This window comes from Mustela lutreola, chromosome 11 (genome assembly GCF_030435805.1).
Source record: "Mustela lutreola isolate mMusLut2 chromosome 11, mMusLut2.pri, whole genome shotgun sequence".
NCBI lineage: Eukaryota > Metazoa > Chordata > Mammalia > Carnivora > Mustelidae > Mustela > Mustela lutreola.
The window spans coordinates 89,455,342-89,479,948 of NC_081300.1; the positions used below are offsets into that span (position 1 = coordinate 89,455,342).

Below are 24,607 nucleotides of genomic sequence, written 5' to 3' on the forward strand. Positions count from 1 at the left end.
TCTTGACAGTTATTTCCCATAGAAACATTCCAGTGTGCAAATTCTTAGCCGTGATCTAATATTTCTGTAGAGATTCTGAAGTGATAAATGCTATGGAAGCAAGCCAGTGGGTTATGTGAGGGGAGAGAAGACGGTACTTAGAGACGTTTAAAACCTCCCTCTTAAAGAGTTACTGGAAATAGCATTTTCAGCTTCTCTTTTGTATTCAGGTGGGGGTCCATGTCTTGGTCCATCAGTGTTGGCCGAGACGAAAGGAGGCTTCACTGAGCACTAGTCCGGAGAGCCTAACCATCGGAGGGGAGGTGACCGACACCCTAATCTCACCCCTCCTCTCCTAGAGAAGAGGATGCCCCCAAACCGTGTGGTTGAAAGCGGGGGCAGATACTCTAAAGGTGAACAAAATGGGCAACAAATCACCAGCAGCTGACAGGACTCTCACCACACTCCCCTCTTTGCTTTTGGCAGTTAACCTCAGGCTGTAATTGAAGGGACTCCGGATTTAAGCCAGGGCCTGGATTCCTGTGTCCTTGTAGGCCGCTCTTCTACAGGTAAGGATATTGGCTATTGCCTACCTTCCAGTTGGTTCTTAACATGTGTTCCTTGGCTCTGCACTCCTGGAAGATGAGCTTCCAGCAGGAATAATCAGAGATGCTGCTCTCCGGAAGGTGCCCTTCCTGCTGGCACAGCCTGTACCAGAGCACTTCGTCTTCTGCAATCACCTTCCACGTCTTGCTCACCTAAAACAGAAGTGACACAAATGTCAAATTCTGCAATTAGAGAAGCCCCTTGTCATCCAAAAATCAATCAACACCTTTATTATTGCCCTGAGTTTATGGCAGTATAAAATGTCTCATTAACAAAACACTCTGAGGTGAAAAAAAAATAGAAGCAAATGTTTCCAGTTTTATTTTTCAAGATTTCAAAACTGTTGTTCTACCATTTCATATCACATTTGAGATGACTTGGTTGAATTATTATATAACATGTGAGAAAAAAATACAAATACATAAAAGGCAAAAAATACAATTGCAACATAGCTATACAATCATACACCAGTTTTCAGACCAGAAACTCTTTACTTTTTACCAAAGGCACCTGTGTTTCTTTATACACTTGGAGACTGATGACTTCTGAAATAAAAGGCTATATGTAACAAAATAAATATCCATAATGCAGTATTTCTGGTCATATGAGAAAATTAAATTTATATTACACACAAAAACTTAGACTTTAAATGTATAGATTTTTAAAAAAAAATTTAACAGAAAACTCAAGCTGTTCACCAGGACTGTAAGATCTGATATATAAAAAATAATGTTGTGTCTGGACAGGAATTCAAATACCAACAGTATGCAGAGGAAATGGCCATTTCCACTATTAGTATTTTGTCCTCCAAGCCTGACTCTGGGGGATGATGGATTTACTTCCGCACAGGACAATGAACAAAGTTGGCTAGAGTGCAAAAGATGGACTCTCCTGGCAATAGGAAAAAATGATCCAGCAGGTCAACATGCTCCTGGATCTGCAGCACATTCTGGGAATGGGGGATTAAGTGCTCAACACTTGCTGTCCATTTAAAGATTAAGACTCATTCCTAATAAAATGAGAGTCGTGACCACTGGTTTACAGTAATCTGCACTCCTTAACACTCCCTTGGGGCCACTTCAAGACACTGAATACAGACAAGAAAAGGGAACATGAGGCAAAGTAGGCGATAGTGCACACAGCATGTGCACAGCAGACTCTCATTACACCAGGGTTCCTCGTTTGATGAAGTACTGATAGGTAGTTAACTTTCAGGATGGCAGAGCAAAGATCTCCAAAAATCTGCTCCTACATGCAAGCAATAAGAATACTGCCAAAAATTGTCAAAAATCAACTTTTTCAGAACTCTGGCAATTAATTGAAGGCTTTTTGACATTTTGAGGAGCATTTATTTAAGAAAAATGGCCACATCCTGGTAAGAACAACCTTCATGTTGTTTTAACTTGCACTAATCCCATCCTCCTCCTCCAGGACCACAGGTAACTCCATGGTAGCCTTGAAAACCAAGGCTTTACAACTATGGTAGCTATAAAAACCAGTAGCCTAATAGTCACCAAAAGGGCCAGGTGGCTTTATAGGTCCCCACATGTGCTATCCCCAGAGAACTGTCATTATTTGACCTGACAGCTTGCTGGAAAGCTCTGTTCTAGAGGTTTGTCTTTATCTCACTGAACTCTGTCTTATCTCCACTGCATTTGTCAAAAACAATAAGGGAGAACTGTTTAACGCTGTGGCTGCCTGAGGTAACATTAGCAACTGGGGCTAAGAGGATCTGACCAAAAGCTTAGATGAAAAACTGGGGAATGGGATGTCCACAAGGGGCTTTGAAAGGTTCCAATGTATTTCTAGCACTCAAGAATGTCATATACATGTGTAGGACTCTGTGTGCAGCCAAGACCTGAGACAGCCCTCATCTCTTATGCTGGTTAACCCTGAAGCTTTCCACAAGCACAAAATGAAAGCTAAAACAGAGTTGTGACCTGTTGACATATTGAAAGCATGCCCCAACAAACAGAGAGCGCCTCAGCAAAAACTGGGAGATTTATTGCTTCAACACAGTTAGGGAAATCTCTGTCCAATCACTAGCTAACCGCTAAGCTAAATGAGCAGATAATTCAGTGGTCACAAATGACAAAAAATACAAACTAGAGAATCAGTCCAGAGAAGTCACTAATAAATAGCAGCAAGAAAGATAACAAAAACTAACCCTCCCAAAGGGAAAAAATCTGATTTCCAGAGTTGCCCATTATTTTAAAAGTCCCAGTTTTTAACAAAAAAGGTTGAGACATGCAAAGAAACAGTAAAATAGGAACCATATACAGGAAGAAAAAGCAGCCAACAGAAACTATACCTGAAGAAGTCCAGACTCTGGATTTAGTAAAGATTTTAGATCAGCTATTACAAGTAAGTTCAAAATATTAAAGGAAAGCAGGTTTAGGAAAATACAGTTATGAACATAATGTTTAAGTACAAAATACAGATAAATTTTTTAAAATAGAAGTTTGAAAGTTGAAAAGTAGAGTAGTAAACAAATAATTCAGACTTGAGCTAAAAGAAGAATCCACAAACTTAAAATTAATTAAGATTATACCATCTATGAAAAAAAGAAAAACAATGAGAGAAACCCTCCCATCAAAATGAAAAAAATTAACAGTCTCAGAGGCTTATGGAATACCTTCTATGTGGACCAACATAGGCATTATGGGAGTTCCATAAGAGGAGAGAAAGAGGTAGAAGGAATATCTAAAGAAATAATGGCTAAAAATTTCCCAAATACAATGAAAAATAAAAGTTCACCAAACTCCATGAAGGAAAAACTCAAAGATTCACACCTCCACACAACATAAGATAGAATCATGAAAGCAGCAAAAGAAAAAGACTCTTTATGTTTACTTCTCATTAGAAACCAGGGAGGTCAGAGAGCAGTAGGCTGGCATATTCAAAGTGCTAAAGGAGGAGACTGCCAACCAGTAACTCTATACCCAGCAAAACTATCCTTCAAAGTAAGAGAAATTAAATTATGCCAAGATAAACAATAATAAGATAATCAATAACTAGTAGACTTGCTCTATAAGAAATACTAAAGGGAATCCTTTAGGCTGAAATACAAGGACACTAGATAGTAACTTAATCCACACTAAGAAGTAAATCAGTAAAGTCATTACAAGGGTAAATGTAAGTGACAGTATAAATGTATTTTTTGTTTGCAACATGTTCTTCTGATTAAAAAGACAACTGCCTTAAGTATAAAATTGTGTTTATAGGCTTATAACAAAGACATAATTTGCATGAAATAATATACCAAAAAGGGAGAGGGAAGTTATAATGTAGCAGTTTTGGTATACTATTGAAATTAATTTGGCATTAATACAAACTAGATTGTTTTAAGATCCCTGGACAGTCATTAAGAAAAGAACTTAAAAAGTATACTAAAGAACTTAAAAGAACTTAAAAAGTATACTAAAAGAAACAAAGAAATTAAAATAGTATGCTTTAGAAAAAGATTTAAACACAAAAGGAGGCAGTAATGAAGAAAAAGAAGTACAAAAAAGACCTAAGACATACAGAAAATGGCAAAATGGTAGATATAAATTCTTATCAGTAATTATATTAAATGTAAATGGACTAAGCACTCCAATCAAAAGACAGAGATTGGAGGTTTAAATAAACATGACCTAAGGATATGCTGTCTACAAGAGACATACTTTTTTTTTTTTTTTTTTTTTTTTAAAGTAAACTCTACACCCAACATGGGGCTCAAACTTGTGACCTGAGATCAAGAGTCACATGCTGACTGAGCCAGCCAGGTGTCCTAAGATATACACACTTTTTATTTTTAAAGGTTCATTTACTTTATCTGAGAGACACCTCTAGGGGTTGTTGGGAGGGGGTTGGTGGGCAGAGTGTCTTAAGCAGACTCCATGCTGAGCCTGGAGCCCACTGTGAAGCTCATTCTCACAACCCCAGCCAAAACCAAGAGTCAGATGCTCAACCAACTGCGCCACCCAGGCACCCCATGAGACATACATACTTTAGATTCCCATGCACAAATAGATTAAAAGGATGGAAAAAATATACACTATGCAAGCAATATCTGAAAGAGAGCTGAAGTACATATACTAATGCCACTTAAATTTTAGGGGGAAAAAAAGGTTACCAGAGACAGAGGATATTTTTATAATGAGGGCCAATCTATCACAAAGACCTAATCATTGTAAACATATATACTTAAAAACAGAGCCCCCAAATACAAGAAGAAAAATGTGACAAAACTGAAGGATGAAATGGACAACTCAACAAACCAGGAGATTCTAATACCCAGTTTGAATAATGGATAGAATAAGTAGAATATCAACAAGGAACTGTAAGAATTAAACAACACACACACATACACACACACACAGAATTAAACAACACTATAGGGGCACCTGGGTGGCTCAGTGGGTTAAAGCCTCTGCTCTCAGCTCAGGTCATGATCCCAGGGTCCTGGGGTCAAAGCCCTGCATCAGGCCCCTGCTCAGCAGGGAGCCTGTTTCCCCCTCTCTCTCTGCCTGCCTCTCTGCCTACTAGCGATCTGTCAAATAAATAAATAAAATCTTTAAAAAAAAAGAATTAAACTACACTATAAACCAACTAGACATAAGAGACAACCATAGAACATTTTACTCAACAATTTGAGCATTATTCTCAAGTGCAATGGAGCATTCTCCAGGATAGACCATATACTATGCTATAAAACAAATCTAAGTTCAAAAGAACTAAAAAAGTGTACAAAGTATGTTCTTTGACCACAATGAAGTGAAATCATTAACTGATAACAGAAGGAAATCTGGGAAATTAAGTGTGTAGAAATTAAAGAACACGCTAACAAATGTTAGCATGCCAAACCACCAATGGGTCAAAGAAGTTGCAAAAGAAACTAGAAAATACTCTTCAATGAGTGAAAATGAAAATGTAACATACAAAACCTATAAGGCCCAGTGAAAGCAGTACTTAGAGGGAAGTATATACCTATAAACTCATATTTTTAAAAATCTAAAATCCATAGCCTAGCTTACAACTTAAACTAGAAAAAGAAAACTGAACCCAAAGCAAGCAGAAAGAAAAATTACAACAGAAACGAGTGAAATAAAAAGAGAGAACAGAGCAAATAAAAGCTGGTTATTTGAAAAGATGACCAAAACTGACAAAACTTCAGCTAGATTGACCAAAGAGGGGCACAAGGGTGGGGGGGGGGTCAAATTACTAAAATCAAGGAAAGAGGCCATCACTATGAACCACAAAAATGAAAAGCATTATAAAGGAATACTATGAACAATTATATGCCAACAAATTAGATAGACTAAATGAAATGGACAAATGCTTTAAAAAAAGAAAAAGGCACACAAAGTACTGAAGTTAACTTATGAAGAAACAGAAAATCTGAAAAGCTCTGTAATAAGAAACAAAACTCTTCACAAAGAAAAGCCCAGGCCTAGATGGTATCACTGGTGAATTCTAGATGTTTAAAAAGAATTTTTAAAGTGGTTAAAGCTAAATTAAAAGAAATTTTAAAAGAATTCTACCAAATGTTTAAAAAGATTAATGAATAACCAGTAATTCACAAACTCTTCTAAAAAATATAAGGGGGGGGGGCGCTTGGGTGGCTCAGTGGGTTAAAGCCTCTGCCTTCGGCTCAGGTCATGATCCCAGGGTCCTGGGATGGAGCCCCGCCTTGGGCTCTCTGCTCAGCAGGGAGTCTGCTTCCTCCCCTCCCTCTCTGCCTGCCTCTCTGCCCATTTGTGATCTCCGTCTGTCAAATACATAAATAAAATCTTTATATATATATATAGATATAGATATATATGAGGGAACATATCTCAATTCATTCTACGAAGCCAGTACTTCTGATACCCAAACCAGACAAAGACTGCACAAGAAAACTACAAACCAATATCCCTGATGAATATACACAAAACTGAATTCAGGAATGTATAAAAAGGGTTATACTTTATGACCACATCAATTTGTCTCAAATACAGGGTCAGCTGAACATACAAACATCAAGGTGATATCTCGGTGCTAGGATGAAGGACCAGAACCACATGCAGTTCTCAAAGATTAACAAGCAATGTAAAATTAAAAAGAGTTCTTTATATTCAAAATAAATCTGTACTGTACAAAAGACTTCAAAGTGGAGTGCCTTTATATAATGTCCCCAAGGAGACCTAAAGTGATATGGATACATATCTGATCAAGATTTTAGGAACATGCTTCAAGATCACCTGCATTTTCCAAGAAGCAGGATGGTATAACAGAAAACGAGTTACAGGGAGCCTGGGTGGCTTAGTCGGTTAAGTGTCTGCCTTTGGCTCAGGTCATGATCCCAGGGATCCCCTATGATCATCCCTCATGATCCCTGGGATCAAGCCCTGCATCGGGCTCCCTGCTCAATAGGTAGCCTGCTTCTCATTCTCTACCACCTGTGCTCTCCACTCAGCAAGAAGTCTGCTTCTCCCTCTGCCCCAGCTCCTGCTTTCTCTTTCTCTCACTCTCTATTGTGCATACTCTAATAAATAAAATATTTTAAAAAATAAAATAAAAATTAAATTTAAGGGGTGCCTGGGTGGCTCTGTGGGTTAAGCCACTGCCTTTGGCTCGGGTCGTGATCTCAGGTTCCTGGGATCAAGCCCCACGTCGTCGGGCTCTCTGCTCAGCGGGGAGCCTGCTTCTCTCTGCCTCTCTGCCTGCTTGTGATCGCTCTGTCAAATAAATTTTAAAAATCTTTAAAAAAATTAAATTAAAAAAAAAAAAAAACAGTTACACTTGTGAAAAAAACAAAACCCCAGACCTCAGATTCTATTGTCCGGTCTTTCACTAGTTAGCTGTGGTATAATGACAAAGTCACTAAGCTTCTCTGTACCGCTTTCATAGGCTTCTTTCCTCCTCACTGGTGGGGAGGAATCAGACATCCTGAAATGTCCATCACAACACCAAAGTCTGACTTTTGGAACATGGTTTTCTCACCCTTAAAAAGTGAATCATCATACCCCACCACCAGCGGAGTGGCTGTGCATCTCAAAGAGCTCAAGAAAAGGACCCTGCAAACAATTGTTTACCCATAGGTCACACAGTACTACAGATCACACTGACAACACTCTAGAAGGCACAAATTCATTATAAAATCATGCTGCTCCAGGGGCACCTGAGTGGCTCAGTCCGTTAGACACCCGACTCTTGATTTCGGCTCAGGATATGGTCTCAGGGTTGTGAGACTGCACCCTGCATCGGGCTCCCTGCTCCATGGGGAGTCTGCTTGGATTCTGTCTGCCACTCCCTCCCTCCCCAAGTAGCTCACAAGTGTTGCTGCTCCAATTACTTTGAGGAGTCCATTAGCTTCCTTGTGTTTTAAAAAATAACTTCTGTTAAATCTAGAATGGGTTTCCACTGCTCCATGGCAGCAGAAAGAGGTTAGTTGTGGGGAAGTAAAAATTAGAATTCAAGAATTCAGATAGTTTCAGTGTCAAAATTTCTGATTTTCCATCTCAAGCAAAGTATACTAAGAACAATTATTATTACAACACCTTACTCAACCAAAAGTATGTCAAAGCAATACTGACCCACAGAACAGTCTAATGGCAGATGAAAATTCTGGCTTCCTGTGGGCATGCAAGCTCCAGGTGCAACAAGCCATCACATCAGCAGAGTCATCTTCCCTGTAGACATGGACACTGTGTATGGCAGCCCTAGCATCAGAAGTTAGGGCAGGTAGCATAATGAAGTGCAAGGGTTCCATCACTTTGCTGAACCAAAGTGCCACCCTGTCATGCTGAAGGTGTCACACAGGCTCAAGTCTTCAAAGGTTTAGAAACTGAAGAAGTAAGAGGGATCCTGGAAATCAACCGGAGCAGTTCCATCACAGAAGGGCGATTCCTAGCAGCCCTGGTTGGTAAGTGGCTTCTGCAGAGAGCTGAGGTGACCTTCCAAATCAGTCTGATCCACTGCAAAGCCGTCTGGCTGTTAGAAAGGGCTTCCTCCCTTTGGTAGTAAAGGGATTCCGCCCATGGCCCTAATTTTGCCTTTCTCAAGAAATCTCTATTCCTTCCTCCACCTGACAGCTTCTCAAGGTGTCTTCTCAAGAAGACACTGTCCTAATTCCCCTTAGTCATTTCACAGGCCTAAATATCACCCATTTCCCTCAACTAACAGTCCTAGGACTAGACTAGTTTCCATACCCCTTATCTCTGAACGTACCTTAATACTTGTGCACATACGGGGTCCCTCTTCAAATGCGGTACCCAGCACAAAACAACACTGCATTTGCAGGCTTCAAGTGCCATGAACAGAAAAATTTATCAGACGCTAATTTGCTGCTTCAATTGTTGTAAATAACCCATCGTGGCAACTAAATTAACAACCCACCTTCTACAGTTTATGAAACACTTAAGGCAAACAAGCAAAAATACTATAAACATGCATGGACTTGTCACCCATTTAATAAGATATTACTAGTAAGTTTGAACCCCGGTGCATCTCTAGGTCTGTACCCTCTCCCCTGCCATTGGGGTAACCTGAATTTGGTGTCCATCATTCTTCAGAGTTGTTTTGTTTTTTTGTTTTGGGGGGAGAGGAGAGAGGGAGAGGGAGGGATTGAGGGAGAGAGAGAGTGAGAATAAGGGAGGGGCAGAGAGAGAATCTTAAGCAGATTCCACACTTAGCATGGAGCTCCACACAGGGCTCGATCTCACAACCATGAGATCATGACCTGAGCCGAAAAACTGACTGAGCCACCCAGGTGCCCCCATTCTTTAGTTTTTATTGTTGTTATTTTGCTTTTTAAGATTTTATTTATTTGACAGAGATCACAAGTAGGCAGAGAGGCAGGCAGAGAGAGGAGGAAGCAGGCTCCCTGCTGAGCAGAGAGCCCGATGCGGGGATCAATCCCAGGACCCTGGGACCATGACCTGAGCCAAAGGCAGAGGCTTTAACCCACTGAGCCACCCAGGCGCCCCTCTAGTTGTTTTTTTTTTTAAACACACAAACTGCAGTTAAAGTCCGTCCCCACTTCTTACTTCTATTCTATTAGTTTTTTAATCTAATTTTAAGTCCCATTTTAAACCCCGGCTCTCTGCACCCACCCCCACATTTTAGAGCATCTTTAAACTCCAATTCTGTCATCTGTTGCCTTAACTGCTTCTCCCATGGATAAGTCATCTGCAAAATATGGTCTGTGGGCCTTTACCTCTTAATTATTAAAAAAAAGTTGACCAGGATGGGGCTGAGCCCATGGCAAACCACTAGAGCCCTCCCTGCACACACCCCCTTCGGCTGACATGGATCCATTAAGCAGCCCACCCCGGGCATGGCCACAGCATCAGTTACAAACCCACTTAACCACACTGTCATCCCACACTTCTCCATCTGAGGCCAGAGGGCATCAAGGAAACAAACCCTCATCTGATCACAAGTGGTCAGGCAAGAAAGAATGGGATAATGACTCAGGAACACTGGAGCTCTGGAGTTTGGACTAGACAGAACACCACCATTTGATTTTTGGCATGTTTGGGCCACAGCTGAGCCTGCCCCGACATGAGTGGTGTCCGTCCATCTGCCCATGCCAGAGCAAGTCTGAGAACTAGGCAGTCATCAAGCGCAGACAGGACCGGACCCACATCAGCTGTGACGGAGCCAGGCACAACTCAAACAGTTCCAGAGCAGAGCACTTCCCTACTAGTCCTCCGGAAGTGAAGGTTAAAGTATCAGAGAAGGACGAACACACAGAGACCCTAAAGGGTCCTCAAGGGCAGAAAGTGCTCACCAAACCCAGGGCAGCTCACTCTGACCTTGGGATGCCAGGAGCCTTTTTGGTAAACATCATGAAATGTAAGATTTTGTAAATACTATGAAATGTTAACTGGATGGAAGACTCAGAGTAGCTAAGAGATCATATAACTGGTAGGCATTATTGCACAGACCAGCACTTCCCAAAGCATGCTCAGTAGACCAACAACTCCTCAGGGGGCTAATAAGTCACCTTAAAAAAAGGATTCCATGGTCAGATAAATTTGGAGAACACTGGTTTAAAAAAAAACAAGCAGAGTTATTTCGCTGAAGAACTTCTGAGAGCTTTTATAGATGGCCAGGTGTTGCTGATCTCTCAGAAGGACGGGAGACACTGTATTCCCCAAACTTATTTGGCTCCTGAACTTTTCCTAAAAAACGGTCTCAAAAGCCTTAGTGCCCTGCAGACGCCACTTGAAAGAACATCTGCGTGGCCTATCGGTGAGCGGGTGAAGAGCTGGACACAAAGACCAGCAATTCTCCTCTGCCAGCCAGATACCTTGTGCGTGGATCTCCTTCTCCCCCAGGGCAAGGAAGCCACAGACTGGATCCCAAGCCCCACCCCAAGTACAGGACAGTATCTTTAATGCGGGAGTCTAGAACTAGCTACAGGCTGCTTTTTATGAGATGGAGCCACTCAATCAGCAGCAGCATTTTAAGAAAATCCAAATCCAGTGCTCAGTGACTACAAACTAGAAGATCCTAATTAAATTAAACATTCTGGATGAGTTTTCAGGAGATGTACTAAACCATACAGTCCTCAGCCACTTAAAATGGAGGCACTTTTCCATGGGACTTTTAAGAAGTCCCTGATAGATTAGACCTTGAGAACACTGGAAGCAGAAAACAGATTTTTCTATTAGCTTCAAAGAAAATGCCAAGTCACTTTAAATAACATGATCTGAAATTTGTATAACAGGTTTACGGGATGAAAAACGGAGAACAAAAAGTTGATGTTTCGGTACATCATTCCCACTGCTAACCCCTAGATCACAAGGATTATTCTGTGGAAAGCAATATTCAGGATAAAGTTTAAAACCCTGGATAACAAACAATCATCTCTTTGAGGGATTCAGAAAAGCTAGAGGTGAGAATTACTTCCAAAAAGGGATCAGGACTGTACCTACAATTAGATATTAAACGCAGAAATGTGCCAACAATTTCTTTGGCAAACTGGAAAGGGAGGGTGCCTTTGCTCTCTCCTTCTTTTAAAGGGGCACAAAAGTGACAGGCTCTAAGAATGTCTTATAATCCTGGGAGAAAAAAACCAAAAACAAGAAACAAGACCTAGATAAATTTTTACAATTTTAAAAGCATCTCACTGAAAGGAAAGATAATAGTTTTGATTTCTTATATTATATTAAATCTAGCAAGTTTATAAGCTTGAATTTTCCAAAGGCCTAATGGTCTTTCTTTAATATACTAGGACTGGAATGGCCCTACCCAGTAAGAGCCCCACTGAGTGAGCCTCAGCTGTGAGAATTTGCTAATAAAAGTGTCTCCAGCATTTTGCTTTATAGCACCACTGTGAATTGCAGCATTAAAAAAAGGTGGGGGGAGCCCTTGGCTCCAAAACTAGCTTTATTAACTCTGCCTGGATTAGGGTTACCAGTGAGGCCCACAACAGAGGGAAACACTCATTGTTCTGGTTACATGTTCACAAATCAAGTCTATTTTGTGAGGACATACCATGTACAGACAGTTCCACATACACTCATTAGCTCGATTTCCTTATTGCCTTTCTCCCCATTCACTCTCGAGCCTGCTCACTTTCGCCCCAACCGTGCCATGGATTCTGGTTAAGGTCACCAGTGATCTCCAAGTTGCTAAACCTGGTGGTCATTTCTCAGTCCTACTTGACTAAAGGTGACACTTAATACCGCTGATCACTTTTTCCTCCTCGAAAAGGTTATCCCTTGGTTCCAGGGGACCATGTGTTCTGGGTTTCTTCCCACATCACAGGGAACGCCTTCTCCAACTCCTCATCTTGGGCTCTAACCATGATGTGACAGAGCTCAAATCCTAAGCCCCCTCCATCTACACTCACTTCCCTAATGACCTCATCCAGTTTCCTGGCTTTAAATTAAACCAATGATGTGGGGCACCTGGGTGGCTCAGTTAAGTGTCTAGCTCTTGATTTCAGCTCAGGTCATGATCTCAGGGTTGTGAGATCAAGCCCCACATCAGGATCCATGCTCAGCAAGGTGACTATTAGGAGATCCTCTCTCCCTCTACCTCTTTCCTCAGAAATAAATCTATAAAAATATATACATACCAACGATGTGCTGCTAGCTCCCAAATTTCTCTAGCCTCACATGCCACTACTGATCTCCCCCACTAAACTTTCTCATCTGTCTTCCCTTGTCAGTAACAACAATTTCATTGGCCCAGTTGTTCAAGCCCAGTACCCTGGAGTCCCATTGATTCCTCTTTCTCTCTCTATACCCAGCCCCATGAGCAGTCCTGACTCGATTCAATGCACTCCAAGCCACCATGTTCTCGTCTGGATTAGTTCAGTAGCTTTCTCACTGGTCCACTGGTCTCCCTGGTGCATCCTTGTCCCCCTTCGCTCTAGTCTCCACATAGCAGCCAAAATGATCCCTCTCAAAAGGGAAATCAGACCTTGTCACTTCTCAGCTCAAAACACTTGAATGGCCTCCGACCTCTTTTAGAATAAAAGTTCAGGTTCTTTTAATGGATTTAAGTGCCTTTTCCCACTTTAACTATTTCTTCTTCCTTTTCTCCCCATCTGTTCTTCATACCCTCACCTCTATTGGTTTCTCATCGATGCTCTAACAAATTACCACAAATTTAGTGGCTAAGAACAATATAAGTGTATTTTTTTATGGTTCTGGAGACCAGAAGTCTAAAAACCAAAGTACAGGTGGCAGGGCTGCATTCCTTCTGGAGGCTTTGGGGGAAAACCTGTTTCTGTCTCTTTTCTAGCCTCTAGAGGCCACATTACATTCCTTGATTTTGTGGCCCCTTCCCTCATTTTCAAAGCCAGCAACACAGCATCTTAGCTTTGACCTCCAGCCTCCCTCTCATTAAGGAGCTTTGTAATTACATGGAGACACTTGGATCATCCATGATAACCACCCCATCTCAAGGTCCTTAACTTCCTCACGTCTGCAAAGGCCCAATACCATAAGAGGTAACATCTGCACAGGTTCTGAGATCTAGGGCATGGACCTTTTGGGTAAGAGGCATTATTCCACCTACCACATCCTAGGCACTCTGACCTTCCTGCTATTTCTCAAGCGTAACAGGTGCGCTCCACCTCTAAGCCTCTCCGCTTCCTACTCGCCTCTGCCAAAGACCTGCGTAGCTTCATTCTTCCCTCCTTTAGGTGTTTGCCCAAAGGTCACTCTCTCTGTGAAGTCTTCCACATCACCTCTGTGGGCTTAGAGTTTCTCCATAGCACTTTCTACCATCTGAAACACACTCTGCTTAACTGGGTGCTTCCTGCATAGAGAGTAAGCTCTGAGAAGGGAGTTTATGTTCTGTTCTCTGCTGCACTGTTCCAGACTCGTGCACGGCACACAGCAGGCCCTGTGAATAGCTGAATGACGTGGAAAAGTCCAACTTTTAAAAATTCAACACTTAGGGGCACCTGGGTGGCTCAGTGGGTTAAGGCCTCTGCCTTCTGCTCAGGTAGCGATCTCAGGGTCCTGGGATCGAGTCCCACATCGGGCTCTCTACTCAATAGGGAGCCTGCTTCACTTCCTCTCTCTCTGCCTGTCTCTCTGCCTACTTGTGATCTTTGTCTGTCAAATAAATAAAATATTTTTTTTTAAAAATTCAACACTTAAATTGCAATGCTTTTCACTGTTCAGCTTCCTGCATCGACTGCCCTCAAAAGGCTCAGACTTTCTTATTAAATACTACTTTTTGCTGTTTTTCCTTCTTGTAAACTTTTTTAATGATAGACCACTTCAAGCACACAAAAAATAAAGCAAGCAGTGTAAACAACCTCACGTCCCCAGGACTCAGTTCAAATAATTATCGAGGCGCTGCCATTCTTCTCTCATCTAGCTCTATCTTCTCTCCCAGAGTGGCTGCTTTTGTCACCCCATTTTTCAGTTTTTTAAAAAGATCTATTCATTTATTGGAGAGCGCGCATGCATGCGAGCAACCAAGAGCAAATGAGCAGGAGGGCCAGAGGAAGAGGCAGAGAGTTTCAAGCAGGCACGTGTTTCCCTTGGAGATGGAGTCAGGTGGCAAAGCAGAGAGAGAAGAATGAAAGAAACCCTGCCAGCAGTTACCTTTTCAGAGTTAGGTCGGCTACTGGCCAGGGAGGGGGGGCCAGCAGAACCTGGCTAGAGATTTCCAACTTTAAAGACTTCATGGGGCACCTGGGTGGCTCAGTGGGTTAAGCCGCTGCCTTCGGCTCAGGTCATGATCTCGAGTTCCGGAGATCGAGTCCCACATCGGGCTCTCTGCTCAGCAGGGAGCCTGCTTCCTCCTCTCTCTCTCTCTGCCTGCCTCTCTGCCTACTTGTGATCTCTCTCTGTCAAATAAATAAGTAAAATCTTAAAAAAAAAAAAAAAGACTTCATGAAGATCTTCAACTAAATAAAACCTCAGATTTTACTTGCTTCTATTTGGAGATCATAAGATCACATTTTCCTTAAAACCTGAGCTATCAGAGGCACCCGGGTGGCTCAGTGGGTAGAGCGAGTGACTCTTGATCTGAGGATCATGGGTTTGTATTCCATGCTGGATGTAGAGCCTACTTAAAAACTTGAAATACTGGGGTGCCTGGGTGGCCCAGTTGAATCTGATTTCTGATTCAAGCTCAGGTCTTGAGCTCAGGGTTGTGAGTTCAAGCCCTGTGTTGGGCTCTACACAAATGGAGCCTACTTAAAAAAAAAAAAAAAAAAAAAAAAACAACCAACAAAAAATATCATAATCTAATAGAGTGGGCTTTAGTTCCAGATTTATTTTGGTAACACCTACTCCTTGTTTGTCAATTTTACCATTCATCTTAAGTTTTTAACCTCCAGCTCTACCCCATTTTTCTTCATTGCTTCCTTTATGCACATTTTTCTACTTCTTACTTGAAAAATGTGACATTGTTACCTATACAGCTAGATTTCTAAAGTTATACTTTAGGAAACAGACATAAAATGTGAAACAAATGAAAATTAAAATAAGACAAAATCATAGAGATGAAAACAGACTGGTGGTGCAAGGGACTAGGGATGGGGTGGGGCAGAGATGGCCGGCCCATAAGAGGGGTCACAAAAGATCCTCGTGATGAATGTTGTGTAGTTTTACTGTGTGGCCACATAAATCCACACCTGTGGTAAAACTGGGCAGAACTAAATACATTCAAAATAAGTGTATGTAAAGCTGACGAAATCAGAGTTAAGCTCTATGGACTGTACTAATGTCAGTTTCCTGGCTTTGATATTACTCTGTATCCAAGATATCGCCAAATGAGAGAACTGGGAGAAGAGAACACAGGACCTCTCCAGACTATCTTTTGCAACTACCCATGAATTTATAATTATTTTTTAAGGTTTTAACAATTACTCTTAGTAAATCCTAAAACCATTACTTCTCAGAATTACAATTCCTATTGTAATATAACAGCAGACTTACTCTTCCAATTAAAAAAATATTGTAATTTTGAACTCAACAATTTTGGAATTGTTATCTGCTTAAAAACATTGTCTTTTAGAGTACCAGGAACTCTGTGGGCATACACACACACAAAACCATAAAAATAGAAGTAGCAAAATGATAAAGCTGTTCAATGAATCGCCCAATGCATAACTTTGCTTACTAAAAGCCACACTGTTTTTTAAGACATTTCAGCATGAAACACTCCCACAGGGACACTAAATCCCGCAAGAGACAACTATCGATAGCAAGGAGCTAGGAAGGTCAGCATCAGAAGTACACAAGGACCACAAACAATGCAGTGAGACTTTAGTTCTGAAAGCTTAAAACCTACAAAGCAGAAAACAAAGGGATGCAGAAAGGAGACAAAGAGTAAAATCACTTCTCCAGCATACTTTGTGGCATAATTAAATCTCAAGAAGTCCTTCCCAATCCAGGTTCCTTACTGTTAGTCAGTTACCAATTTGGCATAAAGATCTAAGCAAACAAGTTTTCTCCAGGGCACGCATATAGTTCATGGTGCCAATTCTACTATAACTGGCCCAATTTCACTAAAATCCCGAGGCGGCTTGATTAAAAGAGAAGAGAGAGACAGAGGGACAGACAGAGCAAGCCCCCTCTAAAAATCAAATCATACAGCAGCAGGACATTTCACTCAACATAAGGACTTTTCCCCCGGTTTTAAAAGTAAAAACACCACAAGAAACAAATGAAAATGCTACTGATTTTTATTACGTGGTGCTTGTACTCTAATGCTTGAAAAAACAAAGCCAATTCTAAGCATTACCAGCCATCCATTGTCTTCTTCATGCAAAGGCACTATTAAAAAAAAAAAAAAAAAATCCTGGCTTCATAGATCAGAGCCACCTTAGGGGTTCTGTTTTAAGAATATTTTCATGCTTATATGTGTGCTCTAAAAATTAGGCTGAAACGAAAAACAAAAAACAAATCCAACTGGCCAAAGAGGGAAAAATTCTGGTGGACAATTGGACCACTGTGTTGCAAATTAAACCGTTCACACCTGCAGAATAATCTCACCAGCATGACCAATCTATCCTGAAACGCAGCCCCCTTGTACCAAAAGGGGGATCTCTTCTTCCACTAGATCCTATCTTTCACTGATAAACTCTTTGGATGAGAAAACCAGCAGCAGATGTGAAAGCCACATGGCCCTCAACAAAGCAGGAGAGCAAAAAGCAGTGTTAAAAGAAAGGATTCCTTAAACAGCAGCTCCCTATCAAGAATGAAGATTTTATCATCTAATGCTGACTGTGGAAAGCAGCTAGCTATTAGACCCTGTTCCAAGACTCCGGCTAACAGCATCAGGCTGAAATCCAGGAGTTGGACTCATTTAGCTATACCCTTGTTTTCGACTCTTGGGAACAGGGCCAAAGTGTAAAGTTAGAATAGAACAAATCCAATTTCCAAGGGAAAGAAGAAGACAATATAGGTACTCTTGCTTAATGCACTTGGTAGGCTTTGAGCACGGTTTACATTTCAGTACATTTTTATTTAGTGAATTTTAGCCTTAGAATAATTTTTTCCATTATTTCCTGAAGACTCCAGACTCTGCATTAAAAAATACTTGCTAACACCCCCACTTAATATTGTGGCAATCAAGAATACTAAAAACTTGGGGCACCTGGGTGGCTCAGTCGGTTAAGCGTCTGCTTTTGGCTCAGGTCATGATCCCAGGATTCTGGGATTAAGCCCTGTATCGGGCTCCCTACTGCTCCCCCTGCTTGTGCTTCCTCCATCAAATAAACAAATAAAACCTAAACAACAACAACAAAAAAGAATACTAAAAGCTCTTTCAAATTCCTATCTAGGTAGAAAATTTTGATTAAGCAAACTGCTTCATATAGTATAAATCAGAAACTTTAAAATTGTCCTGTATTTTGTGTGACTTCATTGAACTGCCAGAGGTATAGCAAGCTCTAGAGTCTACATTTGGCTACAGTTTGTACCTCTCAAACCGCCTTCATCTTTTTAACTTCACATTTTTGAAAATTTAACAATTTTTTTATATTTATTTTTTGAGTAATCTCTATACCCAACCTGGGGCTCATACTCACAACCCCGAGATCAAGAGCTACATGCTCCTCTGACTGAGCCAGTTAGGCCCCCCTAGAATGTTAGTACACAATTCTGGTACCATTCCATTTTACTGATCCCTTTCCTTTAAGGATGTAGACATTTGTGTAAAAGGCAGTCTGGAATCTGGGGACAGGAAATGGTAGCCACTAGACAAATTAAGTCTTTGGGAGTTATAGACAATGAATACTCTAGTCTCCTCTGGGGAATACAGGTGTCCATGAAAACCAAAAGGTCAGCAATCATACATTCAACTTATGAGAAATTATACACTTCACCCATTATACTCTCTACCAAAAAGAAGTGAAAAAGAGACTTAATTTAATAGGATAAACCCTAGCCTCTCAAAGTGTGGTCAAAGCCACACAGGTATTACCTGGTTAGAAATGCAGAATATCAGGCCCGACCCCAGACTTCCTGAGTCCAAATTTGCATTTTATCAAGATCTCCTGTGATACATGTACAGGGTCAAGTGTGGCCTGGACGGTATGTGCCACCATGCTGCCCCATGGGTATATGCCCCAGAACAAGCAGTAGATAGGGACCACAGATCTGCAATTCCCTCAGGGGGTGTCTATTCTCACGTGCCTTGCACCTCACTGAGTGGAATTCTTGTCTTTAAAGGGTCATCTGGACAATACGCGTAACACATGACTTCACTGTTTTGTCCCCAAGCTGACCCTCAGCTCCCCACCTAACGACCGCCTTGATTTAACCAAGGGCTGGCATCTTTGCATTAATGCTGAGGACATTAACAGCTCAGGCTAGCTCTATAAAGGCCGAGCAGAGCTGTCAGCCACAGGGCGAACGTAACTCAGGCGGCAGGGAGAACAGAGCTCTTGAACAGATGGCCACAAGAAGATAAACACCAAGTGGTGCTGAGGAACCGAATCCTTCCAGTTCAAGGTTGCTTTCCCTCAAGGAAAGTTGCCATCACTTCATTAATTCTTTAAACTTTGCAATTCTGACAAGTCCATCTCTGTTACCTAAGAGCTGCCTACTCTTGCATCACAAGTAGAAGGAAATCTGGAATCTTAGTTTACTAATCACTTACCTGTGCACACCGTCCTAGTTCTTTCCTGTCCAGATACTGAAATATATTGATTGCCAGTTCATAAGGCAGTTGGATATCAAAGAAGGGCACATCATCCATTTCATTCTGAGGACAAAGAGAAAAAACAAGTTTACAATTTGGAGGTCTTCAAAGGGCAAGAGATGGTCTTAGGCAGGAGCGAGAGAGGTGCTGTTGTCCCGGGGGAGCCCCGTATTCTCACTACCCCTCGGAGCAGTCACAGAACCCCAGAGCCACTCCAAATTCTCCCTGCCACAAGCCCACCCTTCTCACATCCACTCAGAAGATCCACAAGACTGTTTCCCATAATACTTCGAAGAGCAGCCGGGGCGCCAGACCATAATCGGGGGTATGCCACAGGAAGCAGCACAAAGGCTGCGGAAAGCTTCTTGGCCTTTGAGGAAAGCTGAGTGGTGGGCAGCCAAGAAAGTGAGCCTTGAAGTCAGAGGGCCATTGGTTCCCCCAGGGCACCTCCTCCTAAACCCAGCCTGGGAGGTCAGTGAGCCCCCACAGCCAGAGAAATGCTGACCTAGGTCTTTTCATCAGGAAAAGAACATGGCAATGAAGATGAGCAAGAAGCAAACAAACGAAACGCTCCTTTCTAATGAGGTGAGCACCACCTCCCCTTGGCCACTGCAGAAACACACGGTTTCCTGATGCACTCAGGGGCCCACACTGGTTAACCTGAGTGAGCCAGTGCAAACAAAGCAGTTCTTCTTCGGTGTCATTTATTAATGTGGAGAAATTAGAGCTCGCCTGCCTTTGGATAAGCAATTACGGATGAGGTAACAGGCTTTATTGGAGAGATAAGGCTGTCATGACGATCCTGGGTGCACAAAGAAACAGGAGTGCGAAGCAGAAAGAAAGCCAAGTGTGTATATGTGCTTCTCTGTTCCCAAATCCACCTGCTAAAGCTCCCTTTTGCATGGATTCCTGCAAAGTTAGGGAAAGCAGCCTGTTTGTCTCCATGGAACTTCCTCAGTAAAATTCATTTTTAATAAGCTTTGGCTGACATCAGTGACTTACAGGTTGCAAGCAAATTATTAATTCACCATTCAAATACAACAGTCCTATACCACAAGGCTCCAGTCTGAAAATTGAAAATAGTCTCAGCACTCTTTTTTTAAAAGATTTTATTTATTTATTTGATAGACAGAGATCACAAGTAGGCAGAGAGGCAGGTAGAGAGAGAGGGGAGAAGTAGGCTTCCTGCTGAGCAGAAAAGCCAATGCAGGGCTCGATCCTAGGACCCTGAGATCATGACCTGAGCCAAAGGCAGAGGCTTAACCCACTGAGCCACCCAGGTACCCCTAGTCTCAGCATTCTTAAGGGAGTGTGAGCACTGATTTATCACCTACCAAGATCCAGGGTAAAGATTTTTCTGGAATCATTTTTCTATTCCTTAAGGAGTCTCAAAGCTAAGAAGATAAGGCAAGGCATAAGAAGATGTATTCAACTTTGCAAACACAGCACAAGGCTAAGTATGAGAGCCAAAAGGGATCTCTGGAGGGAAAAAGAGCAAGAGTTAACAGTTCTCATGGGCAAAGACAGTACAGAATGTTAAATTGGCAAAGAAATGTTGGCCATGCCAGGGGGTGGGGGGCAAAAAAAAATCTGCAAGTATAATCATAAGGCAAAAGTGTCCCTGCCCAAAAAAAATAACGGAAAGTCTTAGTCTAATGTCAGGCTAGGTCGCCTCTTACAACTAATTGGCTTCATTCACGGAGGAAAAGAGGCAGCACTTTCTTACTTGGCCCAGATATAACCTGAGACTCCTTAACACAGCCATGGTGCGGGGAGAGGGGTGCCACCCACCACCAGCTGAGGAAAGCCACACACAATACCAAACTATCGTTTGTGACCTTGGACTTCCTTCTGCTTTCTCTTTTGGATTATTTGACTATGGTGAGGTAAAGAAGCTTATTTTACCTGCTTGGTAGAGAAATAAGAACATTCCTGCTCTTCAAGCAAAGAAAAGCTTGCACTCGTGCGAAGTGAACTCAGATCTAGCTTCTACACTGTTAGAGACAGCAGGCACTGCTTTCTTCAATCAGTCCCCGCTTTAGGACTATTAACTGGTTTCTGGACGGCACTACTGTAACAAAGAGAAATCACCTTTATTTTTAGTTACTCTGGTGTAGAAAGTTCACCAGACTTGTGGTGGCAGTAGCCTTCCCTCTTTTGCCCATTCAGATGGCAGATTCTCTATTCTCAACCTGGAACACAGTGCAGCAGAACCACAGCAGAACCACACCCTGCCACCACCCTCTTTGATCCCAACCGCCATGACCTCCAGGTTGGAGGTTCAGAACAAAGATTTAAAGGGATAATCCTGTTCCACCACCTGACTAACCCTGTAACCAGGCTAAATACCTCTGGGCCTCAGCTTCCTCATCTGTAAAAGAGAGAGCATGCCTACTCACAGGGCAGTTACAAGAATAAAATGAAATACACAGAAAGGGTATGGGGCAAGTACCAGGGCAAAGTGCACAATAACTGAACGATACTGCTATATTCTTTCCTGGAGTGGCACTTTGGCTCCCTTTTTCCCCTTCAACAAATACTTGTTGATTAGGTCCACATTTTAGGTGACTCCTCTACCAGCTTGTTTACACGGAGAGTTTTGTCTCCCCCGTCCTACTATAAGCAGAGGACAGCTGGCGACAGCAGAGAGGGGATGGCACGGTGGAGGCAAAATCACTCAGGAGTCTCAACAATGGGGAGTGTCCATACCATAGATCTTTTTCAAGAGAACCATTCAAAGAGAATCAGCAATTTTAAGACGCTATACCATGATAACAACTAAAAAAGGATTGCTCTAGTGCACAGGGAAGGAAAAGGAGACAGCCACAGGGTGCAAAAGACCAGTCAGGGGTGTTACGGCCCCCATACCAACAAATGATCTCAAATGCCACGCTGGTCTCATTGCTAACGTACCAGTTGTGATGAGTCTTGAGAATTTGTCAGTTTTGGGGGACAATGGTTTCAAAGCATTGAATTAGGTAAACACCAACATTACAAAGTCAAACTTTTAAATCATTATGCCCTTCGAATTACATCCAACCTCCAAAATGACTGTCGATCCCTAACAAATCAAGTTCCAGACTCCTATAAATGACCTTTCCAGTTGCTGCCAGTGGTTGGGGAGTGGCAGGGAAAAAAAGAAACCAATGTGATAAGGGAAGGTCCACTTCTTTAGACCTATGTAGACCTACAAGGTCAGGAAACCGAAGGCTGAAGTTTTACGTTGCACACTTGGAATCTCTTTGGCAAGACTTTTGATCACTGGTTCTTACAGCAGATGCTGCAGTGGATCACTCAGAGTCCCCCTCGGGGTCCACGACACTCACCGCCCCAAACGCTCAGAATGCCACCTGCTCTTGGTTGATGGGCTCACCCCTTCCTAAGCACTACCTTGGTCAAACAAGCTGCCTCATCCAGTCACATCCCCCACTGGAGGGCAGCCTGCATCCAGTGACTAGTCAATAACTAGGTAAAAAGTCTTGTCCCCGGTGCCTCAATTCAGGACTTCTCAGGAAGGCCAACCTGCTAAACCACGTGCAGGCAAAACTTCATCCCAGAGTGTGTTTCATGAAAAATCCAACCCGATTTCCTGAAGCAAGAGATGTGATACAAGACAGTCCTATATTCAGCACATTCCCAAAGATTCTGATGTGCAACTCTGGATACAGGAGTCTAGCTCTAGCTAACCTACTTCCCTTTCCTCCACTCAAGGAGGTGGAATGATGTTAGAATGACATGATTAGACCAAGAGACAGAACAAAGTAGAGTCAAAGTCAAATAAGTCATTCATAAACTTCACTTTGTTATTAGTAATGGATCACTTGAGAAATACCTTATAAAAGACAGAGCATTATGAGCATACTTGACCCTGGGGTGGAAATGTAATTCTTTTACAGGTACCCAGGATTTGACAAGGATGTGGAGCCACATCCTGGACAGAGGTGCTAGCTCAGTAACCACGCACATGCTAACAGTGGGGCTTGAGCACTCCCACCTGGCCCTTCTCACAGCTCATAAATAGAAGTAAACAATATACCTGCCGCAAGTGTGCGGAGAAGTACCTTATCGTCTAAAGGGTGCTATCGGAGTTCCACCTAGGCCACTCTGAAGCACAAAGCCATCTGAAATTTTCCAGGCTACATGAACCAGTTCTGATTTCTATGGATTTAAAGACCTGGAAATGGAGAGGTGGACGACTCAGAAACAAATTCCAAGAATGAAGGAAGGAAACTAAAGACACTGGAAACAGTAACATAGGAAAACCTGGTCACACTACAAAAATATCAGTAAGACTATGTTTAGAGAATCACTTTGCACCAATTTTATAGCCCAAGAATTGTGAGACTGGCTAATAATGCTACGGAAAACTAAGACATTAAAGTATTAACATGGCTTCAAAGGTGAGGAGAAACACCATTTTGATAAAATACTACCTGGCTTTTCATTTTTCAATGGCTCCAATATGATTCTTTACCATGATGGGGTCTTTTGTCCCATATTATATATCAAGACCATCTGTGGAGTTTAAAAAAAAAAGTCCCCAATTGCCTGTTACCCCAAATTTCCAGGGGTGGGGCTCAAGCATCTCTTCCTCAGGGATCTTCAGGCACACTACAAACAGAGAACCACAGCCCTAAATTATAGGTGAATTAAGAAAAGAGACAAAAAAAACAAAAAAACAAAAAACAAAAAAAACCAACGACAACAACAAAAAAAATACAACAAAAACACCACACAAACCCCACAAAGAGGTCATGTTACTTTGTTAATTCAAAGTCAGTGAATACTAGATTTTCCCAAAGTCTGCTGGACTTACTCCAAAAATGCTAAAAGAAATTGCAAATGGATCCATCCCCAGGGAGGCTGATTTGTCCTCCTATGTGCTAATGTAAGACTAATTCTGTAAATGGATTGGTTTTGTGCCTTACTGTTAGAAATTTAATCTGTCTTCTCTTGTTGAGTAGAAGAAGGGATAATTACTAAGAGCCAAATCAGTGAAAAGTGAAGAAACGGCCTCAAGGTTTGTTCCCAATGTACATCTCCAGGGCAAAGGGAACATGAAAGCTCTCTCTAGGTGGTGTTTTAAGAAACCAAGAAAGGCACCTCGAACATACAATAGACATGCAATAGTATTTCTGCTAAATCTGGCTGAAAGGAGACCATTTTGTAAAGGAATTTATCTCAATTTTCTCTACATACTACAAAAGCGGAGCAGAGCAGACCCAGGCAATCTCAATCAGAAAAAATTCCAGTTTCACCTGAGTCTTGAGGAAAAAAATCTGGTTGATGGGGGCAAGGTCTGAAACAATCAAGATAAATATGAATTCATTCACAATCCCAAATTCATCTCAAAACAGGTATTTTTTTAAAAAGATGACAGAAGGGGCAACTAGGTGGCTGAGTGGGTTAAAGCCTTCGGCTTGGG

At 41.9% G+C, this 24,607-nt stretch overlaps 1 protein-coding gene across 1 annotated transcript in view; it reads right to left on the reverse strand.

Moving 5' to 3' along the window:
- The window catches only part of FBXW8 (F-box and WD repeat domain containing 8), a 126,798-nt gene that overhangs the window by 91,621 nt on the left and 10,570 nt on the right, over positions 1-24,607 (reverse strand). Inside the window, exons 2-3 of the mRNA XM_059138655.1 lie at positions 19,141-19,245; positions 573-737 (exon numbers count right to left, since the gene is read on the reverse strand). Of these exons, the coding sequence (XP_058994638.1) occupies positions 573-737; positions 19,141-19,245 (270 nt within the window). The remainder of the gene's footprint in view (positions 1-572; positions 738-19,140; positions 19,246-24,607) is intronic.